Source organism: Hemibagrus wyckioides, linkage group LG11 (assembly GCF_019097595.1).
Source record: "Hemibagrus wyckioides isolate EC202008001 linkage group LG11, SWU_Hwy_1.0, whole genome shotgun sequence".
Lineage (NCBI taxonomy): Eukaryota > Metazoa > Chordata > Actinopteri > Siluriformes > Bagridae > Hemibagrus > Hemibagrus wyckioides.
Genome location: NC_080720.1, coordinates 23,658,352 through 23,680,949, shown reverse-complemented (window position 1 = coordinate 23,680,949; position 22,598 = coordinate 23,658,352). Strand labels below are relative to the sequence as shown.

At 37.1% G+C, this 22,598-nt stretch overlaps 2 protein-coding genes across 7 annotated transcripts in view; one reads left to right on the top strand and one right to left on the bottom strand.

Annotated features, from left to right (window-relative positions):
• The first annotated feature begins 382 nt into the window (after nucleotides 1–382).
• Nucleotides 383–14,082, top strand: ywhaba (tyrosine 3-monooxygenase/tryptophan 5-monooxygenase activation protein, beta polypeptide a). 2 transcript variants are annotated; one of them, XM_058404226.1, is made up of 6 exons: nucleotides 383–542; nucleotides 5,999–6,299; nucleotides 9,588–9,711; nucleotides 10,733–10,896; nucleotides 11,035–11,130; nucleotides 12,245–14,082. In XM_058404226.1, the coding sequence occupies exons 2-6, from the start codon at nucleotides 6,006–6,008 to the stop codon at nucleotides 12,299–12,301; spliced, it is 735 nt and encodes a 244-aa protein (XP_058260209.1). In that variant the 5' UTR covers nucleotides 383–542; nucleotides 5,999–6,005; the 3' UTR covers nucleotides 12,302–14,082. The 2 variants fall into 2 exon arrangements, with proteins under 2 accessions (XP_058260209.1, XP_058260210.1); XM_058404227.1 differs by having other exon boundaries at nucleotides 387–518.
• A 489-nt stretch (nucleotides 14,083–14,571) lies between these two features.
• Nucleotides 14,572–22,598, bottom strand: part of tomm34 (translocase of outer mitochondrial membrane 34) — an 11,456-nt gene continuing 3,429 nt past the window's right edge. For 3 of the 5 annotated variants that reach the window (XM_058404223.1, XM_058404224.1, XM_058404222.1), the window contains exons 3-8: nucleotides 20,545–20,644; nucleotides 19,092–19,244; nucleotides 18,086–18,240; nucleotides 17,812–17,953; nucleotides 16,835–16,961; nucleotides 14,572–15,133 (exon numbers count right to left, since the gene is read on the bottom strand). In XM_058404223.1, the coding sequence (XP_058260206.1) occupies nucleotides 15,032–15,133; nucleotides 16,835–16,961; nucleotides 17,812–17,953; nucleotides 18,086–18,240; nucleotides 19,092–19,244; nucleotides 20,545–20,644 (779 nt within the window). In that variant the 3' untranslated portion in view covers nucleotides 14,572–15,031. Of the gene's footprint in view, nucleotides 15,134–16,834; nucleotides 16,962–16,985; nucleotides 17,655–17,811; nucleotides 17,954–18,085; nucleotides 18,241–19,091; nucleotides 19,245–20,544; nucleotides 20,645–22,598 lie in introns of those variants that run through there. The other 2 variants (XM_058404221.1, XM_058404225.1) reach the window with 2 other exon arrangements.

Genomic DNA, 22,598 nt, shown 5'->3' with positions numbered 1-22,598 from the left:
TGTAGTTGTTATAAAACCAATAAAATATATCAAAAAAAATGATGATAACACTTTATAATAGACTAATTTGATGAGGTTGATCATTTAATTACATCCTTTATCAGCATTAGATTAAGCAGACATATGATATTTGGGTGGTAGGGGTTGGGGTGGCTGTTAAGAGATTTTATATATACATATATATTTAGCTCTAGATTATTTAGCCCCATTACGTGACAAGGTCTAAAGCCTATCATTTTGTGTGCCATTTTGCATTTGCCAAACTGTCAAACCACCTCCTGGCAACAGTTACTATAGTGATTACTTACGTCATCCTGCGATGGTTGCCATAGTCCTTGTGACGTCAATGGCCCTGTAGAATGCCTAGGAAACCCCGGATTGTGGTTACTATGGATACTAGCCTGGGTGGAGCTTAGAGGAGGCGGAAGTGTTAACGCAGGCGGAAGTGGTACTGCCCTGAATTCCCTGAGCAGCGAAACGGAGGACGGATTGATACTCCAAGCATTTAGAGACCAAAAGTAGGACTCGAAATATATTTAAATGTGAGTTTCATTGCACATTGATTCGACTGATATCAGATTGTAGGCTTTGCAGATATACTGAGAGATATACAGATTCATATATGCCTCTGAATGTTGTCAATGGCGGAAGGAGGTTTGGGGCTGGGTACAAGGACTCTTTTTAGGCCGTAGCGTGTGATGAATGGCGAGTATTTGTTGTCGTTGAAATGTCAAATATCTTTATCTGTTCGCGCGAAACACATTCTGTTATTTAGATAGTAAATATCTGCGCCACAACAGTAAACAAACATCTGCAACTGGAAGGGAAGGTCCATGACTCTCTCAGATTCATTCCCTGGTCGTCGTAAAAACTAGTTGGCTAGCTAGCTAATGGCCTTCGTTATCGACAGAAATTTACTGCGGGGCAATGTTCAGGGGCCTTTATCGTATATTGACAAAAACCCATGTAACTGCTGGTGTTGATACCTTTAAATGTTTTACAAATTTAAGACCTTTGGTGGATGTGTGTTTTGATCCTCTGTTTTAGAAAATTCCGCAAGGGAATGCGAGAGGGCGTAGCTAGCTGGCCGATTTTCACGGGAGGCTACTTTGTTAGCCTGCATGCTAACAAATAGCAGAGGAGTTGAACGAGCTGCACTGCGGTGTTAACTAGCTGCTTGTTTCGAAACGCTAGCCAACAATCGAGTTACATTACAAACCAGACTGAATTGAAAATAGCAGATTTTGACCATACTTGTTACGGTTTTATACAAAAAGCATCCCAAAATCCATCTTTTAATTGAAATATATGGGTTTACGGAATTAGGCCAGCTAATTCGACATTAATGTGGGCCGCCGTGACTGCTTTAAAAAATCTAACATTATCGTGCTGAAATTCTACCTGCGTTTTAATATTAATAATTTCTAGCAACATATTTAAGTCAGAGACCGTTTTCATTTCAGTTTCGGCCTGCCGTAGCAGCTAACGCCAGCACATCTGTGCTAATAGTAGTTTCCGGATTTAGTATTTTGTTACTCTTACATTGTTACCTATCAATGCCAGCGGTGATAGCAAGAGTTTGAGTTGATTTGCACGAGTAGCCGCCGCCCTGGGCGTTGTCACGGATATGCAAACACCTTAGCTAATACCCAAATGCCTAGGAACGATTACATCACTGGCCGATCACAGCTACCCTCTGCGCTGCTACAGAGCGCTAGCTTCCAGATACTGGGAAATGTGTTTGTACTGGGAAGATTTCGTGTAGCTTTGCGGTCAAGATACACGTGGTTTATGGAAGCTCCCGCGCTTGTGATTTTTGATTAAATACGGTGTGAGCAAACTCTGTATTACATAATGTACAGCATTTTATCAGAATATTTACAATACTCCAGGTAGGGGTGGGTTACAAGACAGTGTCGCACTATTACCACCACACAGTAGTATCCAACTTTAATCAGTTTATACTTATAATAAATATTTGTTGACCCCAAATATTTATTATAATCTAATTTATCAAAACCACAGAGAACCTGAGTTGTGCTTGTATTATTTAATGAAGTGTACTTTTGGGCTACGTCACTGAAATTACTTAATTGGCCGTACTTGTACAAATATATAGTAAATGTACGGTATAGTTCCTTCAGATTTTTTTGCTCATCATGCAATGTCGTACTCCTAATGACAACATGGCATTAATAAGATTAAGTCTAATTAACAGCTGTGCTGAGGTGTGCTCATAGTTAGCTTCTATGGTCAGTTTATCACCAACTGCAAGAAAAATAAGACTCATTCTTTTTCAATAACTGCTTCATCCTGGTCAGGGGCATGTTGTGTATCTGTAGCCTGTCCTAGGAACATTGGGTGTGAGGCAGGAAGAATATCCTGGATTGAACACCAGTCCATTGCTGTGCAACCGGGATATACGTTAGAATTTGTCATGTCATACAGATTGTAGTCTAACAGTTTGTATGGTAATGCTGTGTAGTCTGTTCTCACATTTTTTTAAAACAGTGACGGCAAAGAGAATTAGATAATTGACTGAACTGTGGTGAGTAAAACCATAGTACTGTACATGGTACTGTAAAAAGGGAAGGAGGATTTTTATTGCATATTTTTTATAATATTCTTTATTTGCATGTGGGCACATAAAAATGCCAAGGCATGTTTTTTTATTTTATATTTCCTGTTCAGTTTTAGTGAAAGTAAATTCATTGAATTGTACTTAAACAGGCCAGTTATCTATTTCAAATAATAATAATAAATAATAGTAAACCCAACTATATAAAGATAACCAAATAACTAAAATATCTTGCAGTTTAGGTCGTCACTATTTTTTAATAAACTACATCGGCTGTACTGTAGTGTCCTTTTATTTGACAAATGAGTGATCTGAACTTTTCAGGTATCGATAATAGAAATAAAATTTTCTATAAGGATATCTGTTAAACTGGTCTTGTTATACAGATTTTATTCAATTACAAAAAGAAATGTTCATTAAAAGTTCCTTTTTTTTCTTTTTTTTTAAAATCTTGTTAAGTACATGTGTCTGAGCTGAGGGGAAAGTCTTGCTTAAGACTTTAACACTTTGATGCTGAATTTGTTTTGCCTGACATTTGTGAAGGATAATTGTTTTTGATGTAGGCAATTGACTTCCAGCACCCTCAATGTAAACTGAATGGTGATCACTTATGATATATATATGATTATATATATATATATACATATATATATATGTGTATATATATATATAATGTGTGTGTGTATATATATATATATATATATATATATATATATATATATATATATATATATATATATATATATATATATATATATATATATATATATATATATATATATATATATATATATATATATATATATATATATATATATAAATATATATAAATAAATAAATAAAAAGTGGGGGGTGTTTTTCCTGATAGGGTAGGAAAGCTGTTTCCAGAAGAGGACACAAGTTCGTCTTGAATTTCTTCAGGTTGTCTCAGGAACTTTTTCTTTTTGTTTCCCCATGGAAGCAGCATGTCTAGCTTGCTCAGTTGGAATCTACAGCTGTTTTCTTTAAAGCCATAAAGCCATTTTCTCACCACATTGTTAAAAGTTCTAGATAATTAATCGCCAATTAGATATGACCATAAATTTGTGATTATAATTCATTATAAGTTAATAAGCATTGTTCTGCCTTTTCCTCATTCTGTGCACAAATGAAAGGTTCAGAAATGTAATCAATTCCTCACATCAAAACAGAAGTTATGAATGAGGTGCCGAAGAGGAAACTGTAATGTAAAGTGCTCCCATACTTATAAAACATTTGCTGAACCATATTCTCTGCTGAAAATTTCCATCAAATGTGCTTTGAGTCAAAATGAAGACATACTACATGTCAGAGCTACCTTTATAAGATAAATAAGGAAATCTTTCCACAGCACCGATGTATATAATTCTCTCCTGAACATGTTTTATATAAAACATTAGGCTGTTTATTTGATTATATCGTTTTTTATTTATGTAGAACTATTTCAACATTTTCTACATTTTTCATGAACATTTTCTAGACAATGATATAATCTCATATGTTCAACTGTGAGTATTAGATGATCTGAGTGAAAAATGTTAACTTTAGGGGAATATCAGTTCCTTCAAGGTACATTAGATAAATAATTTGGTAAAGAACTCTAGAAAATGTACTGTTTTTTCATGTTCATTATGTTTTAAAGTTTGACATTGGAACCCTTACTCTCCTCCCTTCATCTCACATTAGTAATTCCTTCACTGTTTTCTTGATTGAAGATGCTCCTTTATTTATGCTGAGGTAAATGATAAAGCTTTTTTTCCCCATTAATGTGACATAAGATCTAGCATTCTTGTTTCACTTGTCATACTAGACAAGTATATATTTATATAACTATATTAGAGTATTCAGTAGACAGCCAAACTCCCCCAATCCCAAAAAGTATTTAGTGGTTTCTATAAAGCCCAGTATACAGTCCCCTCTCAAAGTACTAAAATGGCGAGGCTTAAAATTTTAGATCAAATTTCCTTATATTTACATCTATGTGTAAGATGTGTTAAACAACTTAGATCATGACACTATTTGTTTAATCCCAGCTCATTGAAGACTACATTTGTTGTCAAAAAGGATAAACCAACATGACGACCAGAGATCCACAAGAGAAAAGCAAGCTGTTTTGAAGATGTGAAGAGTGAAAATTGAGTGGAGCCATTGCACAAGCACTGGACATAGCTAGTACAACAAAAATGTTCTGGGAAATAAAGGGTGTACTAACATCAAACAGGTCAGCCAAAGAAATCAGCAGCAGCCAATGACTGAAACATTCTGAGAGCTGTGATGAAAAACTGTAAAACAGCAGTCAGTGACCTCACCGACAACCTCCATGGGGCAAGGGTCAAGGTATCTCCATCCAACAATTGAAGAAAGCTTGTGCAGAACTACAGAGGCTATAGCATAAGATGCAAACCACTTATTTGCAGTAGGTTTCCCTTGGCTCACCTGAAAAAAAACTGGATGGTCTGTAAATGTAAATCTACAAAGCCATGCTCTGTAATTGTGTAATACTTTTAGATGTATATATCAGGAAATTAAAGCTAAAATTCCTATTAATCATTTCATATTCCTGTTTTGATCTCGAATGTCTTCATTATAATGGGTGGTGGGGTGGTGGTGTTTGATTGGCCTTGCCATTTCGGTACATAAGAATGGGACTCTATGTTCTACTTTTTCAACTTGAGAGTTGTGAAAGGACTATATGTATTTTGCCTATACACCCCCAAGCTGTCCGTTTGCAGTCCAATAACTTGAATCCTGAGCAAAAAAATATTTAGCAAAAACCATTTCATATTACAGTGCCATAAGCATGGTGTCAAGTTAATAGTAAACTGTCAATGGTGTATGTGTGAGGTTAGGGTTAGCTACAGCATGCTACAATGTTTATGTTCATGGTCACTGGTCAGAGCAAATGGGTAGGTATAGTGTTGCTCTGTTTTATTCAGTGGAATCAAAGTTCAAACGTTATGTTATAGCTCTAGTTCACAATCACAGACTTGCAAAAATTAACCTATGCTATTGTCTACATCAATGAACAGTAAATAGCTAAATACAAAACTGTGCTGAGCTCACTTCTTTTGATTCTTTGTTCAGTGCACACCTGTCATTATGTTTCCAGATGAAAACCTCAAATATATCTCAAACTTTTCAAAATTTCATGCCACCTGCAGTAAAAAAATTTTTTTATTAAAACCCTGCACCCGTGACCTTCCTTCTGCATCCATGCTTTTCCATCTCACATACATTTCATGAATCAACCAACTCCATGAGTTTCTTTCTTTTCCAGGGACTGACTAGATTATTTTATAAAGTATTGTATTAATTTGTATTATTTTAAGTATTCATTACTTTTTGTAACTTCTGTGTATTTTTTGTGATTTAACATAAATAAAGTTGGTCTCTTCTCAACAGTATCGACATGGATAAGAGTGACCTCGTGCAGAAGGCTAAGCTGGCCGAACAGGCTGAACGCTATGATGACATGGCATCCTCTATGAAGGCTGTCACCGAAGGTGGAGGTGAGCTGTCCAATGAGGAACGCAATCTGCTGTCTGTGGCCTACAAGAACGTGGTGGGCGCTCGTCGCTCTTCCTGGCGTGTCATCTCCAGCATCGAGCAGAAGACGGAGGGCAATGAGAAGAAGCAGCAGATGGCGCGCGAATACCGTGAGAAAATTGAGTCTGAGCTGCAGGAAATCTGCAATGATGTGCTGGTGAGGAATTCTAAATAAGAGTCTTACACAGGAGTGTGTTTTAGACCAGGAACATGCCAACATCATTCATATCACAATAAATAATGCTCTTCCATCACTCCTTGTGATGTCACCTGTTTAGCAGGGTTTGTAATGACTTGTTATAGGTAGCTTCCTTTACAGCATGCAATGAAGTGAAATACAGTCACAGGGGTGGGGAAGAAAGTACACTATCCTTCAGTTCAATGTTTTTATTTACCAGGTCCTAAAGACATTATAAAAGTGAAATAACCTCAGAGAGGGTGGGGGAGGACAACCCAACAGATTTCAATGTGTCATTTTTCTGCAAAGGTAAACCATCATTAAAAGATGAGGTGGAAAAGGGAGTACAACTGTCCTACTACCACAAGCATTAAAAACAATTAGCAGCCCAGTGTTAATGAAATGCATAAGATTAGTTAACTTTCAAGTGGTGTTATTTCTATAAAAGCAGAGCTTTTGGCACTTTGGTGTCCTGGAACACTTGGATGTTTGTCTACATAATGCCAAGAAGAAAGTACATCACCTATGTAGAGCCCCAAAGATAGTTGCCAATTTGTGGATATCCAAGCAAATTTATTTAAAGGTCAGACTTTGATGCTTAGAGAAAACCCAAGAACTATATCATATGACCTGTGGGCCTCTGTAAGTACATGTTTAGGTACATGACAGCACAGGCAGAAAAAGACAATGCTTTGACTTTCATGGAAAACGTTCTTTCCAAAAAGAATGACGTTCAAAATGACATCTGAACGCAAAAGTTGTGTAAAAATATCCTTTGGGCTGAAAAGACCATGGTGGAGAAGTTTAGTCATCATGCACAGCACCATGTTTGGCAAAATCCAAACACAGCATATCAATGTAAATGCCTCACACCAGTTGTCAAGTGTGGTGGAGAAGGGATGCTGAATTGGGCTTGTTTTGCAGTCACGGGACCTTTTTGTTGAGACTTGAAAAATTGTACTTTATACCAGAATAATCTTGAGACAAATTAGAGTCCAACTCTCTCTAGTAGTTTAAGTGAAGCCAGAATTTGAGTCATGCAAAAGGACAGTGATCTCAAGCACACAAGCAAATCAACATCTGAATGGAAAAAATTCGAAGTCTAAAAGACCCTAACCTGTGCATGTGCTGTGCATGAACAGATACCCTCAATCATCAATGAATTTGAGAATTTATAAAATAAATAAAGTAAAATAACTTTTACAGAAAATGCTTACCTCAAGTTACTGTAGCTACATTATTAATTGCAGTAGGTTTCCCTTGGCTCACCTAAACAAAATTGAGGTATATATTACTGAATAATAGGGTGTACTTTTCCACCTGTTTTCTGAATGTTGGTTTAAGCTCTGGAAAAAATACAACGTTGAATTCTGTTGTGGGTTTTTTTTTTGTCACTTGGTTGTTTACTGAACGTGATGCGGAGCTCAAAATTGTTATTTAAGCCCTGATAAATAAAAACATAGAGTTGAAGGAAGGTGCGCTTTTTTAAGAGGACTTCAAGATCAATTCAGATTTTTTTCAATAGCACTTCAATTGAATATAAACATTTTACACACTTGTGTCTTTTGACTTTGTACTAATAATTATGAAGAAAAAGTATGTACTCATACATATGTACTCATAAAGTAATGAATTTTTTTTTTAAATTCTGAAAGTATTTAAGTAAATATATATAAAAATATAACTAACAGTAACATAAATAGCCATAACAATAAAACCACCTGCCTAAAATTGTGTAGGTCCCTCTTGGGCTGTTAAAGCAGACCTGTCAATACATGGACTCCACAAGACCTCTGAAGCTGTGCTGTGATATCTGACACCAAGACATTAGCAGCAGATCCTTGATTTGATTGAGATCTGGGGAATTACGTTGCTCAAACCATGGCACATTATTCTGCTGAAAGAGGCTGGTAGATAATACCATTGCCATGAAGGGGTCTGCAACAGTGTTTAGGTATGTGGTACATGTCATTGCCCAGAGCATCACATGACCTCTGCCAGCTTGCCTTACTCCCATAGTGCATCCTGGTGCCATCTTTTCCTCAGTGCACAGCACATGCCCCCAGCTGGCCACAGGATGTTAAAAAACAGTTGATTCATCAAATCAGGCCACCTTCTTTCATTGCTCCATGATCCAGTATTAATGCTTATGTGCCTTTTTGGGCATCAGGGGCACTTTCAGGGTTGGACAGGGGTCAGAATTCTGTTTGTTCCGACACCTTTTTATCAATGCCATCATTACCATCTTCAGCAATTGGTGGTTCAGTAGCTCTTCTGTGAGATTAGACCAGGCAGGCTAGTCTTCACTCCCCACATGCATCAGTGAGCCTTGGGCACCCATGACCCTGTCGCTGGTTCACCAGCTATCCTTTTGGTAGGTACTAACCATTCCATTCATCTAGCCATCAAAATTTGGTCACTCAGATCCTTATGCTTGCCCATTTTTCCTGCTTTCAACAAATCACAGAGAACAAGCTGTTCACTTGCTGCCTAATATATCCAACCCTGTTGTTTGTAACAGGATAATCAACATTATTCATATAATGTTGGTGGTGTCAGTGGTCTTAATGTTATGGCTAAGTACTGCAAAATATAGGACAAACAACACTAAGTGGAAAGTGCAGACCTCTCTTGTCCCATTGGTCTGATTAATATGCAGGTGGATATCATCTCCATTCCTCACACCTCATGCAAAACTCCTCTGCTAAGAGAGTAAGCACAGATGTGTGTAAAATATGCAAATTAACATTTAGACAAATCATAACCCTTTTGGCAGAAAATATTAATAAAAAATAGAACTCTGCAATAATTCAATAATATTTGCTTTACCTGGTTTGAGTACATACTTTTTGTTCCTGTATATAAGTACAAATTCAAACATGCATTTGAAGTGGACATGTGCATTAAAGTATTCCAGTCCAGGTGTCAGAATATTTGCTTCTCCTCTGTATGCAGTCACTCTCTTTAATCTTTATAATGTTTTGCATGTTAATACATTTTGCATAACTAGTTGCCTGCTTCTCAGGCTAAAATTAAAATAATAACCATTTTGAGTTTTCTGATTAGCAGAATATGTTGTATAGTGAAACAATGTGTCTAGTGTAGACATATATATGAAGTTTATTTTTACATGCATCAGCTGTGTCCTAGCCATTTAATCTTTGTCTGTGTTTGGGCCAAGATTGGCCATTTGTGATGGCTAATAAGCAATGTCTTTGAATTTAATGCCATTGTTCTGACACATGTTTCTTTTCTTTGTTTACCAAGGGTCTTCTTGAGAAGTACCTCATACCCAATGCTAGCCAGGCAGAGAGCAAAGTCTTCTACCTGAAAATGAAGGGAGACTACTACAGATACTTATCTGAGGTGGCATCTGGTGATGCAAAAAAATGTGAGCTGATTTTCCTGTTGGTCTGAAATGGTGATGTAGAAGAAAGTAGAATGTCTGTCAAATATGGAAGTAAAATACAGACATCCAATTCAGTTTCTTTTATATCATTTTGTAGGTGTAACAAATGCTTTATGAAAATAAACTGATTAGGAGAATGCTTCAATTTTCTACAAGCACTCCAAGGTGATTTGCTATAATGTTAGCAGCTGTATTCTAATGACCAGATATACTGATTCCATAGGATATAGACTACTGCTGAGATTGTAACCTTAAACCACCTGCCTAATATTCTGTAGGCCACCAGAGCAGTTCTGACCAATCTGGGCATAGGTTCCATAAGACCTCTTTTCACTATTTGTCCTTCCTAGGACCACCTTTGGTAGGTACTAACCACTGCATACCAGGTCCGGTGAATTGGCAAAGGCTAGGTGTGTGTACCACGTACCTAAACATTGCCATAAAGTGCTGTACTTGGTCTCAGTCAAAGATACTCCCTAATGGCAGTTGCAGTAAAATGCACCTTGCCACAAGTGCAAAAATTGTTCAGAAATGGTTTAAGGAACATGACAAAATTTTAGGTTTCGACTTGGCATTTAAATTCCTACATCACAACTTGCAGGACTCATCAGATTTGCTGCTAAAACATCTTGGTGCCCAATACCACAGCACACCATCAGAGGTCTTTGGAGTCTGTGCCCCAGCAAGCTGTTTTGGTGGCACAAGGGGGACCTACACAATATTACAATATTACGATTATGGCTGATCGATGTTTAGGCAGTATTTATTTGTTCACTTTTTTCAATTGTGTGATTGTTGTCTAAATTATAGGCATGGTATGGCATTAAAAATTAAACACTTAAACACTGGAAAATTGGAAATGTAGACGGAACTTGGTCTGGTTACAATACTCCTACCATAATTTCAAATGAAATGTACGTTTTTTGTTTCTGTTGAATAAAATTGTTTCGGAAACCTTTTTATCTGTTACATATTTAACATTGTTTTTTGTTACATTGCACAGTAACGGTGGACAACTCTCAGAAGGCCTACCAAGATGCATTTGACATCAGCAAGAAAGAGATGCAACCAACACACCCCATCAGGCTGGGACTTGCTCTCAACTTTTCTGTGTTTTACTATGAAATCCTAAACACCCCGGAGCAGGCTTGCAGTTTGGCAAAGACAGTAAGTTGGGGGGGGGGGGATTAAACCATTTCTTAAGACAAAAATCTAAAATGTAAAGGTGAGACTGTGGAGTTTCAAAAGAAGGTATCTTCCGTTGACTAAACCCTTGAACCTTGCATTGATTTTTTTTTCTTATAGGCTTTTGATGAAGCAATCGCTGAGCTCGACACTTTGAATGAGGACTCTTACAAAGACAGCACCCTGATCATGCAGCTACTAAGGGACAACCTTACTGTAAGCAAAAACTTTCTCTTCTGCAGCAACCCCCTCCCCACCTGTCACTCACTGTCTCATACCTAGGATATATATATGGTTCATAGGATCACTGAAAGACCTTGGTAGATGACAAAAGAATTATTTCTTCCCTACTGGCAACATTAAGGCATGCTTAGTGTCTCAGGTTCTGTATGGATGCCTCACACTATACAAACATGTCTGTCTTTCACAACCAGAACTGTACATTCATTAGTGCATGACAACCCTGTCTAAAATAAGAAGGGGTTATTGTAACCAGCCTCCTTTGCTGTCTCTGTGGTGTTTCATAGCTTTGTGTAGCCTTGTGATGCCAAATGCCATAAATGTGATCCCTAGAAGCTTAATGACATAACCAATTTGATGGGCTTATTACATATGAAGGATCTTTGCCTATATTTGCCCTTTTTCATCTAATTTTCTGAGGAACTGTGAGCTTCAGCAGACTCGTGCCTTGTGGTTTCCAACATCAAAACGGTGTCTGGTGTTATTGTGATGGTGTCAGGGAATATAAGTAGTCTCTAATAATGCATGTACAGTTCTGGTTGTGAAAGGTAGACATGTTCATGTGGTGGTAAGAGCATGGGCATGCCATGGGGCCAGTGGGAAATTCCTACAACAAAATTTCAAATCAATCCTGTTGATCTTACATTTAACTTATTTTAACAGCCAACTGAGACATTTTTTTAAAGAAGTTTTTATAGGGGTTGTGTGATATAGGAAAATGCATGACATGGTACCAATGTTGATTACTTTCCTCTAAAAGCATGTCCTATTATGTTGTGTTCCTTTACACCACAGCTGTTTGGCAATGAATTAGTATTTTTATCTGTTTATAATTCAATTTTAAGTTTATAGAGCATCGACAAAATAGTCCTTCCTTTGCTAGTGAAAGGAATACATGGAGAACTGCAGTTTAGACTGCGTAGTGAAAATAGATAAAGAAAACTGCCTGATTTTGTAGAAATTGGAAGAATTTCAGAAATCCTTAGTAAACTCAGGCTGGCAAGTATCCTGCACTATACCCAGTACACATGTACTGTATATACAGTGATGAATAAAACTTTACCTAATTTTTCTTTCTCTTTTCCCTCAGCTGTGGACATCAGAAAACCAGGGTGACGAGGGGGATGCTGGAGAGGGCGAGAATTAAAAGCATTGCACTTCACTGTTTAAATCTACCCACACTCTTGATCTTACACATACAGCCCATAGTTCCCTACTCCATCCACTTCACCCTAACTTGCCTTTCTGTATGATGAGCAGCATGAATTGTATCTGACATACAAGTCTCTGCCCCTCTGAGATCAAGGCACAGGGTAATGTTCGGTTCTTTGACGGCTGAGATGTTATGAACACGTGTTTGGATGTCTTGTGGGAGGGGAGGGGGTGTTGAATATGGGGGTATTGTGGCCTAATGTTTTTTTTTTTTGTTTGTTTGTTTTTTTTAAGGTAATTGTTCATTATCAGGCAATGCATTATAGTATCCTTGACTCCTCTCTCTCCTATCTTCTCAGTGGTTTTTATCAAAAAGGTTATTAAACTGTCCATTTAATTTAATAATCACTGTGATGCTTAATTCCCCCCTCCCTACTTCCTGTTTAAATTGGAAATAAAGTTTTATTGGTATGAGCAGTACAATTCTGTCGCAACTCATACAGAAAGGAAGTAAACAGGCTGTATTGTGACACTGACTAACATGCATTACTGTTGTTGTCGTGCAATGTTCGTAATTTTTACTTTGCATGAGTCTAAGAATGAAAATAAAAGGGACCTGAGGTTGTCATTCCAGTTGTTCTCAAATTTAACCATGAGCTTAAACATTCCATCAGTAGGTAATATTAGACTTCATTAAACTGGAGTGTTTATCCTGATGAACTGTCCAAGGGCAGTTAGGTGGTGCTGTTAAACACCAGTAAAAATTACTTTGTCCCACTTCTTTTTCTTTAACATTGCTGAACACACATACACAGTTACATAAGGTGAAAAGAGTTGTCTTGAATTGAAATGTAACCCCACTTTAAAACATTTAAAGCATCTAAATAATTGTTTTTCCCTGTTGTTTCATCCTATCTCCAAAAATAGTTCATCACTTTTCTTTTTTTTTTTTCTCCCTGTAATAGATCCACTTCTGGCCATTATGGATCCATTCTAGTTCTGATTTGACTGAAATTGACAATATTCTCATTTGTTGTAGAGCATTTGTTCTGTCCTTTTCTTGGCCACTGAATACACTTAGCCTGGAATAAATTCAAGTTTCTATGGAAACCATGAGAACAAACCCACTGTGCTTTCAGCTGTTTGAGATAGTTTGCATTTGCCAGAATTTTCTGCGGCAGTTCTACAAGTTTAAAAATTACAGTTCAGATGTTGAAAATGATTGCGAGTACTAATGCTCTTTAAAGAAAAGATTTTGAAATTAGAGGATTTTTGAAGGGATTAGGCCAGGTCTTATCATTCAGTGTCACAATACCATGTCACATCATTAACATTCTACTTGGGTGTAGAACACAACGTTCATGCACTGAAGTAAAACACGTCTCCCCATAGCTGAACAAACAGCAGTTATTCTATGCTTGAGAAAAAAAAAAAACGTACAGTAGTGAATGTGGAGCCGAGCCTGTCTGTATATCTGGTATCTCCAATCGCTTTTGTTTTTACTGACCAGTATTCTGCCTCCAGTTAGCTTCTGTGATGGTTTTATCGCTTTAGCGCGCACGTGGTTGTGAAAAATTTAGACTAGCTTAAGAGTCCCAAATAAAAAGGAAAAAAAAAAGAAAAAAAAAAAAATCCCAGTACAACCCTGGTTATTGACGTAATACTAGATTTGTGTATGTCTTTTAAACAGTTCTAGTTTCACCTTACATGTTATAATCAGGAAAAGTGTAAACAACAATTTAAAGTGAAATAAAAGTTTTATCGGTTCCAAATTTACGTGTTTTGCTTTTGAGTTTTGACTTGCATGTATACTGAAGATTGTTTAACTGGCAGTATTATGTACTTGCATTCACTAAAATGCCTCTTATTAGCTGGTCTAGGTTAAGTTTTTATGTATGCATTAAAACACCTAGCCAAGATTAACTCCCTGTCTATTCCAGTTCTCAAACTGACATCAGTGGTCCTTGTATCAGCCTTAAACCACCATGTTTCTTACGACCATGCACATTACAAATAAATCTGAACAGGACACATCGTCAGTATACTGCAAAATTTTTGGTTTACAAAATGACTCTTAGCTGCCATTTGACTTAATTTTATAATTATGAACAAGACTTATTGACTGTAATAAGAATCTTTTTGCCTATGTGTACTTGCTCTTGTCAACATCAAGTTGAAAATTTTATTAGGGTTGCTGTTGACAACCAGCAGGAGTTCCTGTCAAAGTTATTGGTAAGCAAACTAGTAAATACAGTATACTTAAATAAGTGAGGGGGGATTTCAGTAGACTTTTTATTTCCTTAAACTAGCCAAATACAAAAATGAGCACATATGTAACTACTGTTTTTACAAGATTTAAAAGTTTTCAGTGTATCTGAACCTTGATAAATGTAAAAATCGCTACCTACCAAACAAGATTGACAAAGTATATAATAATCACATTACAAACCCTTACTGTTCCATACAGTAAATAATACTAGACAAATGAGTGCATTTCTGACAAACAGTTGTGATATATTAGTATATTGATTTTGCTCTTATGAGGACAATACACCCCATAGATTTACAGAAGAGAAACTGATTCAGTATATTTGGACATGAAATTATTTTGTCACTTCTATTTTGTCCATCTTTAATTAACACAAGTCTGAATATGTCAAAGAAGTGGTGCAGATCTGAGAATTGTTAACTTGAGGCACTTGAGGTATTGCCAGAAAGAAAAAGGTTATTTCATCCTCAGTGCTTCTTGTAGTAGCTTCTGTGCAGCAGAGTTGTTGGGCTCTAGTTTGAGCAAGCGATTGAGATCCTCCACACAAGTTCTCTTGTTCTGAAGAGAAGACAAAAATGTTAATGAAAAAACATTAACTATACAATTCCATTTCAAGTTTCTAAGAGCATAGTACCTGGTACCAATAATCTTTTGCAAAGTCAGCATTGAATGACAGCAATGGCAGTCCCAGTATTAGATTATTTGTGTAGAATATTCTTATTTAAACAGCCTGAAATTTGATGGAGTTTATTAAAACAAATGTAAATATGGTTTTCACAGATTTGTGAAAACCAGACTTCTTTCACAAAATATGGTCTCCATGTTAAATATTTCTAGGGTTTTGGATGTATTTTTATACTGTAGCATCACTGAAAGGGCCCAAACATTCCATCATTATAGTGATGATACTCAGACCACTCAGGGTGCCCATGCTGACCCCTGTGCACCACTGCAAGCGCCAACAATGGGCACGTGAGCATCAGAACTGGACCACAGAGCAATGGAAGAAGGTGGTCTGGTCTGATGAATCACATCACAGCACACCTTCAGGGATCTAGTGGAGTCCATGCCTCATGTATCTATTTCACAGTGAATTTGAGACCAATTTGCTACATTTTTACAAAATAGTATTATTAAACATTTATTTTTATTTTTATTAATACAAGCATGTGGTCGCACTTGTTTCTTATCCTAAAACATATTTAGGATAAGAAACATAATACATTAATTCAAATGAAGTGTTGAAAAATGATTACACCCCACAACAAATTTAAATAAATCTAATATTTTGTATGGCCTCCTTGATTCTTAAGAACAGAAACAGGTCATGGAATGGTGGTCGCATCTGGTCTTTCAGTATTTCACAGTACATCTGTGAATGCAACTCCCCGACACCTGCAACATATATGCATCCCCACACAAGAACACTGCCACCATCGGTTGGTACCATGCATTTTTCATTACATTACACTGTACAGTTTGGAATCCATCAGAACCAAAAACAATCTTTGTCTCATCAGTCCAAAGTATAGAGTACCAATATTCTTCACCTGTGTCAGTATGAGCCCTGGCAAATTCTAGACGGGCTTTTTTTTGTGCCTGGGCTTCAGCAATAGCTTCCTTCATGGATGACAGCCTTGCGTGCCACTCCTCTGCAGTGTAAGTCATATGGTATCAAAGAGAAAACTCACCCCAGTTTGTCTTTCTAATTATTTAGCAAACTGTGCTGAACTTCTATGCCGATTTTCTTCAGCTATAACAAAACCCTCTTGACGTGGTGTTGATTTGCATGGATGGCCTGGACGTCTCAGCAAGCTTGCCACAAATCCATCCTTTTTGAATCACTTTTATCTTAATATTAAATCTTATCAGCATGCTTTACTAATTTTCTTAGAACTTTGACCTTTTTTTGCTCAGGTCTTATGACATTTCTTTTCCATGTGTTGCCATTTTTTCAGCATTATATGAGTGGATCTGATGACTGATTAGACTCATCCGCTGGTGAATTCCTGTATGTTACAATTGTATTTTATGTTTTCTCCTAACGTAATCATTGGGGTGTACTCATTTATGCACCATGATCATAAAGTATTTTGTTAGAATACTTCCAATTTTGACTTTGGTAATGATTTCTTATTTACAACCAAAAAAAAAAAAAAAAAAAAATCAGATTTGCACAAATATCTCACTGTATAGGATCCCATAGAAAGTATTCATTTTAAATCAAGGTGGATGTATATGTATATTTCTGTTACTTACCTTAAGCTCCTTGTGTGCCTGTGCACGTCTGTACAGGGCTTTAATGTTAGCAGGATCCAGCTCAAGAGCCTTCTCACAATCTTTTACTGCTTCCTTATACATTTGTAGTGACAGATAGCACAGAGCCCTAAGTGCACATAGATAGAACCATGTAAAATGAATTTTAAACATTACAGTTAGGGTCTGCGTGAGAAGAGCAAATAAATTTTATTACACAAATTCAGTTTTATTTCTATAACAATTTAAAAAATAAACAAACAAAAAGCAGCTTTACACAATTCCAAACAAAGTTATAGGTCTCTAATGTACTTCTGAAGTCTCATTGTTTTTTTCTACCAAAACATTAGATTGAAGACAAAACATCTCAAAAATGAATAGTGCACTCATCTTTAAATACTAATTAGAGGGAATAATGTAGTAGTTATTTTTTAGCTTTAACATACTTCTATCATTTATATTCAAGCTTTTCTTAAAACAAAACTTTGACATTTTATTTTGATTTCAAAAGTTCAGTAGGAGACAATAGATTGTTAGCAGGCAAACCAATTATTTGGCAATGATTATTATGTGCCAACTAATGAGACAAACAGTTTTGCTTACAAGGAGATTCGCAAAAGAGAGAGATGCTAGATTATATGAGCAAGATGGATTTAGAACTTATGGAGTAAGGCATTATTTTGTTAAACAAGCTGATGCACAACTAATGAATAATAGATTACTTATCCTTGTGGAGGATGCCATCTTTTTTTTTTGCATTTTGTGTAACTCCATCAGGTGAGATAAGTAGTTTGAGCAATCAGCTTGCATGACGAGTCTTATTCTGTGGTTCAGTTTTTGGAAAGGCCCTTTATTCACCCTCTTGTCTTCATCAGATATTTGAACAGATTTCATCAATTCTTTTTTGCTGCTGGCCTGTTTTAGTGATCAGAACTTCAGAAATCAGACAGATGTTGGAACGAAGACTCCATGATGTTTACCTGTTTGTGTAGGTTGTGACTTCAGTGGGATCTTGGCTAAGAGACTGTGTGTATTTCTCCACTGCCTTCTTATGCTGTCCTTTCTTCACAAATGCATTTCCCTCCTCCTTTAGCAGTTTGGCCTTTTTCACATCTCCACCCACTAGAAGATAAATAAGTTCAGCAAGATAAGGTAACCCAAATCACACCACTCTACTATAAGCAAGAAATGCAGATAATGGCAGTGAGATTCAATTAATACATATTGCCAAAAAGTCAGGAAAGATTATTTTACTTTGTTTATTTCCACCTAGGTTGTTCTGCTGTGGAGTCACAGTTGAATTTGCTGTTTGCAAATATTTCTCTTTTACTGGTATGGGAACATTTGGGATAGGAGGAAGCTTTTCTCGCCAGGATGGTCCATCCATCTCAGTCAGTGCTTTTGTCATTCTGAAGATAAATAAAAATTCATTTTTATTTGAAAAAGCATGTTTCACAGTTTTCTATTCAGTCATAGGTTATAATATTAGTATAATTTTAACAGTTTTATGTTTTGTACAGCTACAGTTCATTTTGTCCCAATGCTGCTTTAGTGTAATTAGTGTGTACTGTAATGGCCTTCTGAATTTACGGTATTGTGTTGAAATTGCAACAATTGTGAGCCTTGAACCCTTTTGGGAGGTAACAATTGGTTGTCCATGGTTAGGTGAGAGGTGAGATCAGGGAGTTTTCCAGGGAGATTGCAAGATCCTGACATGGGAATGAATCACTGGGGATGAACAGCAATTTAGTTTTACTGAGATTAGGTTTCAACTGATGAGTTGCCATCCATGATGAAAGTAATGATATTAGATTAGGAAGCCTGGGGTACGGTCAGAATTACAGTTCATCCCAAAGGTGTTCAACAGAGTTGAGGTCAGGGTACTGTGCAGTTCAGGGCTACAGGGACAAACCACTGACGATAGAAAAAAAATTAAACAGTGCACCTCCTATTTGTATTGTGTTATTAAATTTAAGACTGCAGAACCATGTCCTGCATACTTACGTATATGTAGAATTTTCAATTCATCTGCATCCCTAGTGCTCACAGAGCAGAAGTCATACATGGAAGCTTCTCTGAAAGCTTGCTTTATAGCTCCATGCTTAGAAATACTGCTCCTCTGTTGTCACTTTATAACCCCACACATGGATACTGTTCAGAATCCTTCAGCAACCCCATTTCCAATATAAATTAATGCTTAGAAACAAGTGAATTTTCCAGTTAATACATGCTAGTTATTTATATCAACTTATGTCTCTACCTGTTGGTTCCATCATGAGCTGCAGGGAGGTTGCAGTTGATCTGTAAGGCTGTTTTATAGTCTACATAGGCTTGTCTGTATCTCTCCATAGCTTCATAAGCTGCAGCACGCCGTAACAGTGGTTTAATCCCAAATGGAACCAGTTCCAATGATCTGTTAAAACCAGAAGAAAAGTACATTAATGTGGACAGGTCAGCTGTCTCAGTTTGGGCTGGTACAATAGGGTGAGGATATACTTGTTTACACACAATACAATACATTGAACATGTATTTAATAACGAGACTACCAAGAAACAATAAACCAAATATACACTTACTGACCATTTTAAAAGGAACAAGGAACCCCTGCCCATTTTTGAAATTTTCAAATCATAGACATCATAAAATATTTCTTTACAATATTTGGCAGTAGCATTACTACAACTAGTAAATACATTTATTTAAAATTCAAATAGCTTATTTTATCTGCTACATTCCTTTACACAAAACACACAGGATAAACAAAACGGACAAACAAATTAAATAAGCAGTACCAGTTGCATTTTTTTTTTTTATAAAACATAACCACATCTACACTCATTCACGCAATTACCCAATGAGCACATTGCATTTAAAACCATCAACATACATGAACAAGAACTTCAGTTAATGTTCACATTGTGTATTAGAATGGAGCAAAAAAATGTGACATCAGTGACTTTACCAGTAGGATGGTGAGTTGAAAAGCACATAATCTTTGTCCTGGTCTTTTCTTCAACTGTCCAGTTTTAGTGAGCCCATGTCCAAAGATTACTGTTCTTAGCTATTAGGAGTGGAGCCTTATGTGGTGTTCTGCTGCTGTTGTAATGTATGATTTATTGTGCTTTTCTGCTTGAGTGGTTGTCTATAAGGTGAACCAGTACCTCAGTACCTCTGATACAAGCAATAATGACACAATCTAAGTAATTGATATCATGTTTTTCCTTGTTCTGATATGAATGTCATTTCTCTTCACCTGATCTGTCTTTATGCACAGAACTGCTGCCATATGATAGACTGATTGGATAACTGAATGAATTGAAGAGGTGTACATAAAAATAGAGACCAATGAATGCATGTCCAAAGATGTTCTGAATAAAAGTGCTATACCACTTTACAGTAGCAGTAAGAGAATAGCAAGAAATGACTGTTTGCACATAATCACTTCTTTCAGAGCTTAACAGTCCCTTGTCTAAAACAATTATGTTATGTGAATTGCTCTTTAGTTAAAACCATGATATTTGTGCAGCCATTAATTTAATTTAGTAGTAGTTCATAATCTTAAATGGAATAACAATTTACATTAAAATTAGACAGCATTAGCACTTCTGTTTAACTGGTGCAACCAACTGTAATGCTTTGACCAGTTTAGAACTGAACAAGAGCACACGTCTTTTGCAATCTAAACATGTCAGTAAAATTGTGAGAAACTTACACTGAGCAGTCCTTAATGCATTCACTGCAATTTCCATCTTTCAAGTAAGCAGCTGCCCGATTTGAATATAAAATACAGAGATCCTCCTGGTTCTTCTGCCCTGAAAATAAAAATTACACAATACATTACAATGCTTGATCATACAGTGCTTGTGCTACAATCCTGAACAAATACAAATCAAAAAACAAATAACCAAACTACCCCAAATCATTCAAATATTAAATAAGTCTTTTTTCAACATTATCTGTATATATTGTTTAATTTCCAACATTTAAAATTCCCTTTGGGCTGAATAAAGTATCTATATATCTAATATATAGATCTATATATAGATCTATCTTTATATTTATCAGGTATCTAGATTCCTCTAGAAAAATCCATATGGTTGCTAATTTATATAGCATTTTATGGTTTTCATTTGATTCACCCTCAAAATTATATAATTCTTCTTCTTCTTCTTCTGGCTTTTCCCACAGCGAATCATCTCTCTCCACCTATCCCTATCTTCTGCATCCTCAACACTTACACCCACTAGCTTCATATCCTCATTTATTACATCCATATACCTCCTCTTTGGCCTTCCTCTTTTCCTCCTGCCTGGCAGCTCCATGTCCAACATTCTCCTACCAATATACTCACTCTCCCTCCTCTGTCCAAACCATCTTAATCTGGCCTCTCTAACTTTGCCCCCCAAACGTCCAACATGAGCTGTCCCTCTGATGTACTCGTCCCTAATCCTGTCCAACCTTGTCAATCCCAAAGAGAACCTCAACATCTTCAGCTCTGCTGCCTCCAGCTCTGACTCCTGTCTCTGTCTCAGTGATACTGTCTCTAAACCATACAGCATGACCGGTCTCACCACTGTCCTGTACACCTTCCCCTTGATTCTCGCTGAAATTTTTCTATCACACAGAACTCCCGACACCTTTCTCCACCCATTCCAACCTGCCTGCACTCGCTTCTTTACCCCTTTCCCACACTCTCCATTACTCTGGACTGTTGACCCCAAGTACTTAAACTCCTTTACCTTCTTCACCTCTTCACCCTGTAATCTTACTGTTCCACTTCCCTCCCTGTCATTCACACACATGTACAGTCTTACTACGACTGACTTTCATTCCTCTTCTCTCCAGCGCAAACCTCCACCTCTCCAGGTTTTCCTCCACCTGCTCCCTGCTCTCACTACAGATCACAGTGTCATCTGCAAACATCATTGTCCAAGGAGACTCCTGTCTGACCTCCTCTGACAACTGGTCCATCACCATAGCAAACAGGAAGGGGCTCAGAGACGATCCCTGATGCAGTCCCACCTCCACTCTGAACTCCTTTGTCTGACCTACAGCACACCTCACCACTGTCCTGCTCCTCTCATACATGTCCTGCACCACTCTGACATACTTCCCTGCTACTCCTGACTTCCTCATACAGTACCACAGTTCTTCTCTTGGCACCCTGTCATACGCTTTCTCCAAGTCTACAAACACACAGTGCAACTCTCTCTGACCATCCCTATACTTCTCCATCAACATTCTCAGAGCAAAAATTGCATCTGTTGTGCTCTTTCTGGGCATGAAGCCATACTGCTGCTCACAAATTTCCACTACCTTCCTTAACCTCATCAACTTTTCCCCCTATAGTTGCTGCAACTCTGCACATCACCCTTATTCTTAAAGATCGGCACTAATACACTTCTCCATTCCTCAGGCATCTTCTCACTCTCTAAATCCCTGTTAAACAGACTAGTTAAAAATTCCACTGCTGCCTCTCCTAGACACTTCCAGACCTCCACCGGGATGTCGTCAGGGCCAACTGCCTTTCCACTTTTCATCCTCTTCAAAGCCTTCCTGACTTTATCCTTTCTAATCTTATCTACTTTCTGTTCCACAGAGTTCACCTCTTCTACTCTTTTTCCCCTCTCATTTTCCTCATTCATCAGCTCTTCAAAGTACTCCTTCCATCTCCTCTGTACACTCTCCTCACTTGTGAGCACCTTTCCATCTCTATCCTTAATAACTAACTTGCCGCACATCCTTCCCATCTTGATCCCTCTGCCT

Coding starts and splice junctions, on each gene's coding strand:
- ywhaba (XM_058404226.1), top strand. CDS start 6,006: ATGGATAAGAGTGACCTCGTGCAGAAGGCTAAGCTGGCCGAACAGGCT. Junction 9,712..10,732: donor ATCTGGTGATGCAAAAAAAT/GTGAGCTGATTT, acceptor TACATTGCACAG/TAACGGTGGACAACTCTCAG. Junction 10,897..11,034: donor CTTGCAGTTTGGCAAAGACA/GTAAGTTGGGGG, acceptor TTTTTCTTATAG/GCTTTTGATGAAGCAATCGC.